Here is a 10,680-nt window from a genome sequence, read left to right on the forward strand (position 1 = left end):
ATTTTAACGTTACCAGAATAAAGTTCTGGAAGGGAAGACTTAGTTTACAGTCAGGGAACACTTTATCCAGGAAAAGTTTTTGTAAACTAGGTTTAGTTCTTTCAATTCTTGGTTTTTGGTTAACAATAATACTCTTTAATTCTCTTTCCTTGCTTCTTTGTGTTCTTTCTTTGTTTCTTTGTTTGTTTGTTTCTTTTTTTCTTCTTAATTTGCTGCATTGCACACTCTTGATGTATATGGTTTTGGGATTTATAGAATCTGTAATACAGAAATGGCAGGTTTTGTTTTATGAAATAGCACCCATGTCTCTGGAATGTAATATTTTAAGAGACGAATTTGATTGTCAAAATCTATGTGGAGCTACTTATAGTCAAGACGGGCTATGAGACAGCTGTGTTTACAATTTTTTCTGTTTTTTTTTGTGATACATTTTTATTTAATTTCTTCCACAAATACATTTTACCTTGTAAATCTTCTACAAGATGTCACATGATCTGGCATTGTTGTTAAAAAAAAAACATCTCAAGAGTTCTGTGTAGGAGGTATGTTGTGGATGTATCTGTTGGGGTTGGGCTCCCTGAAGTTGTGATCTATTGATCTCTGTATTGTGTTCAGTTGTAGTCTTCTGTAGTGGCCTCCATTTGCTGTAAAGAGAAGCTTCTTTGATGAGAGGTAAGAACTATACTTATCTGTGGGTATAAGGATTAGTTTTAGAATGTATTAAAAATACATTAGAAATTATGAATTAGGAATTTTGCTCATCTAGTAAAGTGGTAGTAGTAGGTTCACTGTTAAGACACATGACCTCACTAGCCCCAAGTAAGTAATAATAATCAAAGTAGAAGAGGCCTCTAATTTGAGAGAGAGTAAGGGAGTGACATAGGAAGGGTTAGAGAAAGGGAGGAGGGGAGAGATTGGAGGGAGAAAAGGGAAGGGGGAAATAATATAACTATATTTTAATTAAAACATACTAGCATAAGAAAGCAAAAGAGGCCATGAATTTGAGAGGGAGTAGGTATGAGAGATGGGTTTAAGGAGAACAGGGAGGGGGAAAATCATGTAAACACAGTACACATATTTGAAATTTAAGAATTCTAAAGTTTTTCATAACTAAAGCTTATTAGGAAAACCAGTTTTGTTTCTTTAGTGTATAATATATATAGTGCTGGGGAAATGCTCTGGTTCTTCATCAGGTATCTACTGGAACCATTGATGATTCATTTCACAGAGTACACGAGCGTCTGTTGTGTGCCTATTTTCTCTGAATTGAAACATTCTCTACTTATGAAAGCTTCATTAAGAATGAGGAAAAACAAACAAACAAACAAACAAACACGCCAAAACAAAACCAAAAAACCAACCAACCAACCAACCAACTAATGAAACAGCCAACTAACAAAACAATAACAACAAAACCAAACCCCAAAACTCATTAGGCTCAAGAAACTCTTAAAACTTAACAATATCTGCACTGCTCCTCCAAAAGTTCTACAAGTCATAAGAATTGCTAAAGAAACAAAACTTTCTGATCTGAAAACACTGAGCTAAGGGATACAGATTTTATGCATCATCATTCATGCTTAGAATAGAGTCTTTGGTAATGAAGTCATCTTAGACTTACCTATGGTCTAAGCTAGAATATTATTTATCTGTTCTCTCTCTCTCTCTCTCTCTCTCTCTCTCTCTCTCTCTCTCTCTCTCATCTATCTCATCTATGTATCTATCTATGTATCTATCTATCTATGTATCTATCTATGTATCTATCTATCTATGTATCTATGTATCTATCTATCTATCTATCTATCTATCTATCTATCATCTGTCTGTCTGTCTGTCTGTCTGTCTGTCTGTCTGTCTTTCTATCTGTCTCTGTTTCTCTCTTTATTTATCGTCAATCAATCTAAGACAGTGTCTCATGTATCCCAGGCTGCCACAAAACTTTCTATGCTGCCAAGAATGACCTTGAACTTCTGGCTTTTCTGCCTTATCCTCAGTGCTGGGATGACAGGTATGTACCACCATGCTCAGTTTATTTGGTGTTAGGAATTAAAACTAGGGCTCTGTGTTTGATAGATAAGCACTTTACCATCTTTTTTTTTAAGAACATGTGGATAGTAAGGGAATGATATAATTTAAGGTCATACTCAGACCTTTCTCTTGGCAGCTCAAGGATGTAGTTATCCTTTGACCTTTGAAGTGTTCTCCGCCCCTGGAACTTACAAAACTTTTTTTTTTAATTCTACAATTATTTGTTAAATTGAGCATTTGTTGAGGTTATGTGTAGTACTCAAAAATATCTTTAAAGCTCCTATAATTATTCCTGTTCTTCGCATGGCCATATTGGGCCATTGTTAAGCAAACTACTTAAACTCATACTCTGTCTTACTTCTGAAAGGCACTTTTAGATGTTGTACCTGTCTTCAGATGCTTCTGTGGACCAATTTCCCTTCCTGTGTGTGGTCATATTTTAGGATGCCCTAACCCCCGAATTTCAATTATTGCCACTTTAAAGACAAATGCTTAGAGCAAGTTATAATTCCTCTACTTTTTAGATTAGCTCTGTATTAATAATTCTTAAGTATGCATTTCTTTCTTTTCTACCATAGACTGACTTTACATTGACGTCTTTTTTCTGATATTTGCCTTTCAGATGTTATGGTTAGTACTTTATGGTCTTATTTAAATTTTATTGATTGCCCTCTTCAGTCTTATTTCTCAGATATGTCATATTTATGCTTTTCTGGGCCTCAAACCTTAGTCAAATTTGATTTGTGCTTTTCCCATCCATCTCTTTTTTTACCACTGGGACGTCAATATACATCAACTTCTCCATTACTGTGTCTCCTGCACTGTTCACCTCTTTCTGTATTTATTGCTGTGGGAAGTGTTATGGCTGTTTTCTCTGTCTGCACTTTTCTCTCTTTCAGCTTGTTCCAAGATTACCATCTATTTAAAACATCATCATTGCTATTAAGAAAGACAGTTCTGATTGCTAGTATTATTTAATTAATTCTTTTTGCCTTCTAAGTTCTATAATCAGCATTATTTATTTACCCTTTGAGATATGAATATTATTAGTTTTAAGATTAGAGACTGAAATTGTATAAAAGCAAAAAGGAAAAGGAGGCATGGGATAGGGGTTTTCTAGAGAGGGGAAATGGGGAAAGGGGATGGCATCTGAAATGTAAATAAAATATAAAAAAATAAAAATTAAAAAAAAAAGAAAATGGGACAAAAAAAAAAGATTAGAGACTGAAGTTCAGAGAGAGGTTGAACAGCTACTAAGGTCACATATTTAGCAATCGGCAAAGCCACGATTTGTACTGAAGTTAGGTCACATTTTGAATGCTTAGGAACATCATAATTTATGATTTACCATTACTACCATAGTTTTGTTCGAATTGCAGTCATAAACTTGACTGTTCCAGGTAAGTTGACAAGTGGTCACCTTATTGGTGCTGTGCTGCAGTCCTCTCCAGTGGCTATACTCACTTAGATATATGGGAAAGGTTGAGGAACTATCTCCTTTAAAAAATATTGTTTTTTCAAAAGCTACTACACTGTTAGGCTTTGTTATGACATTTTCAAATTTGTTTTTGTTAATCCCTCTTATCCCACCCCTCATCCCTCTGCTTTTTTCTCTCCCTCTCTACCCCAAGAAACTTCTTGTCCATGTTGTCACATGTGTTCTATTAACTCCACCACGTCAGCATCTACTTTTTTCCTATCATGAACCCATTTCTAGCTTCATGACCTAGATCTACACTCATACCTACACACACACACACACACACACACACACACACACACACACACACACACGCACACACACATTAACAGAGCATTAAATCTAGGATCTGCATATGAAAGGTAACATGCAGATAATCCTTATCTTTCTAAGTCTAGATTACCTTGCATAATATGATAATCTCCAAATTTATCTATTTTTTTCTGCAAATTTTGCTAAATAAAACTACATCGTGTATTTATACCACACTTTCATTACCTATTGATGGACATTTAGAGGACTTTAGTATTTTCTTGCTATTTCAAGTAGGGCATCAATCGACATGGATATGTAAGTAACTTTGAATAGAATGTAAAGTTCTTTGGTCATATGTCTTAGTCAGTATTCTATTGCTATGAAGAGATACCATGACCATGACAACTCATAAAAGAAAACATTTAATTGGGACTTGCCTACAGTTTCAGAGGTTTGGTTCATTATCCTCGTAGTAGCATGCAGGCTGACATGGTAGCTGAGAGTTTTACAGCCAGATCTGAAGGCAACAAGAAGAGAGAGAGAGAGAGAGAGAGAGAGAGAGAGAGAGAGAGAGAGAGAGAGAGAAAGAGAAACTTGGGCCTGACTTGTGCCTTTGAAACCTGAAAGCCCACCTCTAGTGACATACTTCTAACAAGTTACAGCTACTAATCCTTTCAAATAATAACATTCCATGGTGACCAAGTATTCAAATTTACGAGACTATGGGGGCTGTTCTTATTTGAACCACCATAGCATATGCCCAGAAGTGGCATGTGTGGGTCATATGGTAGTTCTGCTTTTAGGTTTTTGAGGTCTCCACATTAATTTCTATAGAGGGTGGACTAGTTTACATTCCACCAGCAGTGAACAGAGTTACTTCTTTTCTCTTATCCTCACTTCTGTTTATGATAGCCATTCTGACTAGGGCAAAGTAGTTTTAGCTGAACTTCCCTGATGGATAAAGATATTGGAAGCCTTTACAATGGTTAGTGACTGGGCCAGCAGGATGATCCAGCAGGCAAAGATGATTTCTATCAAGTTGGATAAACAAAGACCAATCCCTGTGACCTACATGCTAGATGATATATATATATATATCAAATGACAGGGTGCCATATATATATATATATATATATATATATATATATATGTGTGTGTGTGTGTGTGTGTGTGTGTGTGTGTGTGTGTATAAGGTCTAACTATTACATATATAATGTATAAGGTTTAACTATTACATATATATGTATAAGGTCTAAATATTATATACACACATATATGTGTATACACACACACACACACACACACATATATATATATATATATATATATATATATATATATATTATGTATGTTTTGGAAGTTTCCACTAAGGAAATAGTTGGGATAGCTATAATAGTTGCATATTTTCTATGCATTTTATCAATAATTTTATTTTTATATTACCTGCTGTTCAAAGTTTGCAAATAGTTGCTTTGTGTCTTCTTGTTGTTTTTATATTGCTTGTGCACAGAAAAAGCACTATATCAGCTATGCTACTGTATGTAATCTAATGTCTGAGTTTGAAAGCAGGCTGTGCGTTTTTATTCCTTTTACTTTTCATTCCAGTCAAACTAAAGGTCATGTGGCTTCATGGAGAAGGAGAGGTCAGAAACAGACTTAAAGCGATGTGGCACCTCACACAGTCATCTTCCCTTTTGCAACCTGCGTTTTGTGTCTTCGGAGATGATAGTAGCTGATGATCGTGTAAATCTCTAAGTGGGTTCTGAAAATATTTAGAAGTACTTGGAAGATGCTGTGGCCAAGCCCATACCCAGAGGTTTTGATCAATGAATCAGACTTTCTTTCTAAGATTCACTCTAGATAATTGTAGTGAGCAACCAGATTTGAAAACCAGAGGGAAACACAACCTCTCCAGACCCTTCAGGTCTCAGCTCCCATGAGGATGTGGTTTTGATGTTTGGGAAGACAAAGCATCGAGAAAGGATGGCGAAGTCAGATGTTGGGGGTTGGGAGTAGGAGATAAAAAAGAGAAAGAAGCAATTGGGAGGAGTGCTCAAAGAGAGTGATGGGAGGAAGAGACAGTTGACAGTCATGGAATTTTGATTAGTTAGTAACTCAGATGAAAACTGCTTAGGCACAAGTATAGAGAAGGGGTCTATCCTGAGATTTTCTTTTCTTTCCTTTTCTTTTTTCTTCTTTTCTTTTCTTTCTTTCTTTCTTTCTTTCTTTCTTTCTTTCTTTCTTTCTTTTTTTTTTTTTTTGTTTTTTTGAGACAGGGTTTCTCTGTGTAGCCCTGGCTGTCCTGGAACTCACTCTGTAGACCAGGCTGGCCCCGAACTCAGAAATCCGCTTGCCTCTGCCTCCCAAGTGCTAGGATTAAAGGTGTGTGCCACCACCACCTGGCTCTTTTCTTCTTTTTTCCTGTCATTAAACTTACTTAGAGGAGAGGGGAATAAGAATTCTTGTTGATTTCTGATTAATATTGATCCCTGGAATGAATTAAAAATTGAATAAATCTTTCCTTATGCTAAAGTACAACAGCTCTGTAAAATTTTCTCAACTGAACTCACTTCTGTTAAAATTATTGGACATTATTTGTCATTTTAAAGACATTGCCTTATGGGTTTCTGTGGAACCTATAAGAAAGTTGGTTAGGATAAGGGCTGGAATTGGGCAGACTCAGATAAGACTATGGCTTTTGAAACACACTTTATCTCTACAGAGATCCACACTTTAACACCCTAAGCAAGAGTTGTAATGAGGAATGAATAGATGTTTCTAAAAATTGTATTTCTTTTATTATTTTGAGATTATAATATTATTACATCAGTTCCCCCTTCCCTTTTCTTTCTCTAAAATCTCCCATATACCCTTCCTTGCTCAAATTTTGCGGCCTCCTCTTCATTAATTTTTATACATATGGATATATATCCATATATAACAATTATATATTCCTAATACACAAGTACAAAAATAGACTGTTTCTCAATGCTTTAGACCTTGGTAGCTGGGACTCAGTTTAATGACACAGTATTAAGTACATTATAGGCTATTTAAGAAGTAGTGATTGTTGTTATTTTTGTAATATTTATTTTCTTGAATACTATGTGTAACTATTAGCTGAAAGAAATATTGCTTCAATAAGTCAAGTTATGATGTATGCAGGAAACAAACATTTTGTTTCCTTTGGGAAGGTAACTCTGAGGAAATGATCCTGAGGGATCTCTGTCTTCATAATCAGGCCACTGAGATTGTGAAGCAGACTGAGTCTGTTTATTCTCCTATTACCATAGGCCAGGCCAGGAGCTGCATCTTTCCTGGAAGCAGGAGGAATCATTGGATAAATTAAAAGTTGTAAGTCAAAGTTGTCAGTACAGAGAGAATGATAAGGAGAAACTGAAATTTTGAGCCTTGGCCCAGGAAAGGGGAAGGTTCAAGCTCCAAGCTGTTGTCTTCTATTCACCAGGTCTTTGCTTTTCCCAGAACACTTCAGAGGAGAGACAGTAAGCAGAACATCAAGTAAGAGCTGCAAGTAAAGGAAGGTATGTGCCCCTTTGACCCTGAGCAGCCATGAAACAAGGGCTAGGAGTACAGACTCTGTGTGGGTCTGCTGGAACTTCCCTCCTGCCTGAAGTCTGGAGGGTCTATGATTTTGGGTATTTCATAGTCTATCCAATCTGTAAAGTAAGGATAGCAGTACAGTCACATATTCTTAGAGCCCGTTACAGTAATTCCTAAATAAGTGTTAGCTTATAATGTTTTGATTCACCCTGCATGCAGTTGAGCTAAGAGATTGTGAGAAGCCTGGCTTCATATATATGATATGTGTGTATGTATGTATATATGATATGATATGTATGTATGTATGTATGTATGTATACTGGGAGACACTATCATAGCTCTGGTGATATCTGCCTGTCAGAACTCACTCCAGGGAAGAGACTCATGTTTCAGCAACTTGCTCAGAGGCAGGAAAAAGGAAGGCATAGAAACTGGACTAACTTCAGAATCTAAGATATACCCACTCTGTTCAGTAGCCCTCTCTTGGGTACCACCTGCTTTCGTACTAGAGGCAAAATGTAGGCTTTTGCCATAAGAAACTGGGAAATAGTAAAAACCTTCCTGTCCAGTCCCCCTCTCTCTGCCATTCCCCTCTCTCCTCCCCGATCCCTCCTCCTTCTCCTTTTTCAAAGACAGGATAGATTTATGAAGATGTGTAGTGATACTTCTTTTTCTCCATTGGTTTTCTTCTCTGTCACACAGGCCTCCCTCCTGAGAAGAATGGTTGTCAAGAATTCCTCTGTGACAGAGTTCATCCTCGCAGGCCTGACAGATCAGCCAGGACTCCGAATGCCCCTCTTCTTTCTCTTTCTAGGTTTCTACATGGTGACTGTGGTGGGGAACCTGGGCTTGATCTCCCTGATAGGGCTGAACTCTCACCTGCACACCCCCATGTACTTCTTTCTCTTCAATCTTTCTGTAATAGATTTCTGCTACTCCTCCACCATCATCCCTAAAATGCTGTTGAGTTTTACCTCAAAGAAGAACATTATCTCTCATTCAGGGTGCATGACACAGTTGTTTTTCTTTTGTTTCTTTGTTGTCTCTGAGTCCTTCATTCTGTCAGCCATGGCATATGACCGTTATGTTGCTATCTGTAACCCTCTGATGTACACAGTCACCATGTCTCCCCAGGTATATTTACTCCTTCTACTGGGAGTCTATGTGATGGGTTTCTCTGGTGCCATAGCCCATACAGGGAACCTAATGAATCTGATCTTCTGTGCTGACAACCTTGTCAATCACTTCATGTGTGACATCCTTCCCCTTCTTGAGCTCTCCTGCAACGGCACCTTCATAAATGAACTGGTAATCTTTATTGTGGTGGCCTTTGATATTGGCATGCCCATTGTCTCAATTTTTATTTCTTATGCCCTCATCCTCTCAAGCATCCTTCGAATGCACTCCACAGAGGGCAGGTCCAAGGCCTTCAGTACCTGCAGCTCCCACTTGATTGTGGTTTGTCTTTTCTTTGGTTCTGGGGCTTTCATGTACCTCAAGCCACCTTCCACTTTGCCCCTTGACCAAGGAAAAGTTTCTTCCTTGTTCTATATGATTGTGGTGCCCATGTTGAACCCTCTCATTTATAGCTTGAGAAATAAGGATGTCAAAGTTGCTCTGAGGAAAACGTTGGGTAAGAGAATACTTTCTTAACAGAGGAGCAGTATCATGAGCTGCAGTGGTGTGATTGGTCAGTGAGCAGTATTCATATAGAAAGAACTGTGTTTGGATAAGAAGATGCAATGTTGTCATGAGGGGTTCAAGCTCTCATTATTTATTTTTCTTTTCTTGTACAAGAAGAGAAGTTTCTGGCACTATGAAATGAACCTAGGTCTTCAGGGATGTGTGTTGTTGTTCAACCAATAAACCACATGCATTCCAGAAACAGGGTTTTAAATCCTTACATTTGGACAATATTTTAACACAATACTGTTCCTCCTGACACTTGCTCTGCTTAAACTGTTCCAAACGTATTTTTTAAAGTGAAAAATTGTACATATACTGAAAATGTACAAATATATAATTAACAGTCATTTTCTCATTCATAAACTGTTTTTCTGTAACTTACGAATATTGAGCAAAATAGTAGTTTCCTATAGTGTTGCCACAGTTAGGTTCACAGCCTGTGTCTCAAGAAGCCACGTTCTGCCATCCATCCTAGTTTCAGTCTCATGCACATTTTTAATAGTCACAGATGATTTATTCTTGAATGGGCCTTATAAATTATTTAATGTAATCTTATTTCATACATATTGGAGACTCAGAAATATGTTGTTGTTCAAGGATAACAAACTATTGTCAAAAATAAACTATTTAGAATGTTGAATTCATGCCTATTTTTTTGGTTTGTCTTCATGCTGTGTTTTCTTGTCATAGCACCCTTCCTTTAGGATTTCTTTTTGTTAATGATGTTTTAAATTATTTTGTTTATTAAATTAAAATATAATTACATATTTTGTTTCTTCTGTTTTTTTCTCTATTACCTCCCGTGCACTACTTTTTCTTTCTAGTTCATGACCAATTTTTCTTTAACTGTTATGTAGTCCTAAGTGTACAAATGCAACTTGAATAGTCTGTATAATGTGATCTTTAGATATATGGTGTCAGGGCCAAACACTTGGTAGAGTTTCCTTTTTGACATTACAATACATCAAAATCTTATTCTGCTTACACTAATGTAATGTAAATTCTCAGAAAGAAAATTTGGAGGTAGTGGTAGGATTATTCAGTGGTTAAGAGTGCTTGTTGCTCTTTCAGAGGACCTGCACATAGCTGTTAGCATCCAGGTTGAGTGGCCTCCCAACTGTGTGTAGCTGTATATCTACAAGATCCAATGCTTTCCTCTGTCTTACTAGTACACCTACACACATGTGGTACACACACACACACACACACACACACACACGCACACACACGCACAAATTAAGAAATCTTTAAAAATCAAGAAAATTATTATTATTAAGTTTTAGATAGGAGAAGAAATTTTTTCTTGTTTTTGGCCAAGTGGCAGAGTAATATGACTGTATTATGTGTTTGCCGTTGACTTAAGAGTGAGGTTATGTGTGAACACAGCAACTTTAGCCTCCTGCATTAAGATTCCTAAGGTCTTAATTATTATAAAGATGCTGAATGTAACATCATGTAGGTTTAAAGATAGATGAACAGAATTTAGAGCTTTTTTTGGATATGAGCTTGAGCATTTGGGCCTTGATGGAGAAATCTGTGACTCAGGATAACCAAGTAGGAATTGGACATTTTAAAGAAACAATGAATAAATTGGAGGGATGAAGTTATTTATTAAGATAACATAAAGATATCAGTGTTTATTAGAAATATATGTTAGATTCTTTTTTCTT

The 10,680-nt window shown here is 36.6% G+C and overlaps 1 protein-coding gene across 1 annotated transcript; it reads left to right on the top strand.

The window, feature by feature from the left end:
* Positions 1-7,040: 7,040 nt before the first annotated feature.
* Or8b12 (olfactory receptor family 8 subfamily B member 12) lies at positions 7,041-9,709 on the top strand. The gene is made up of 3 exons (XM_076924478.1): positions 7,041-7,117; positions 7,230-7,305; positions 8,027-9,709. Exon 3 carries the CDS (start codon positions 8,045-8,047, stop codon positions 8,975-8,977), a length of 933 nt encoding a protein of 310 aa, XP_076780593.1. The 5' UTR covers positions 7,041-7,117; positions 7,230-7,305; positions 8,027-8,044; the 3' UTR covers positions 8,978-9,709.
* Positions 9,710-10,680: the final 971 nt, after the last annotated feature.

The sequence above is a fragment of the Arvicanthis niloticus genome, chromosome 26 (assembly GCF_011762505.2).
Source record: "Arvicanthis niloticus isolate mArvNil1 chromosome 26, mArvNil1.pat.X, whole genome shotgun sequence".
NCBI lineage: Eukaryota > Metazoa > Chordata > Mammalia > Rodentia > Muridae > Arvicanthis > Arvicanthis niloticus.

Excerpts from the sequence above, each read along its gene's own strand:
- Or8b12 (XM_076924478.1), top strand. The coding sequence starts at position 8,045 with ATGGTTGTCAAGAATTCCTCTGTGACAGAGTTCATCCTCGCAGGCCTG.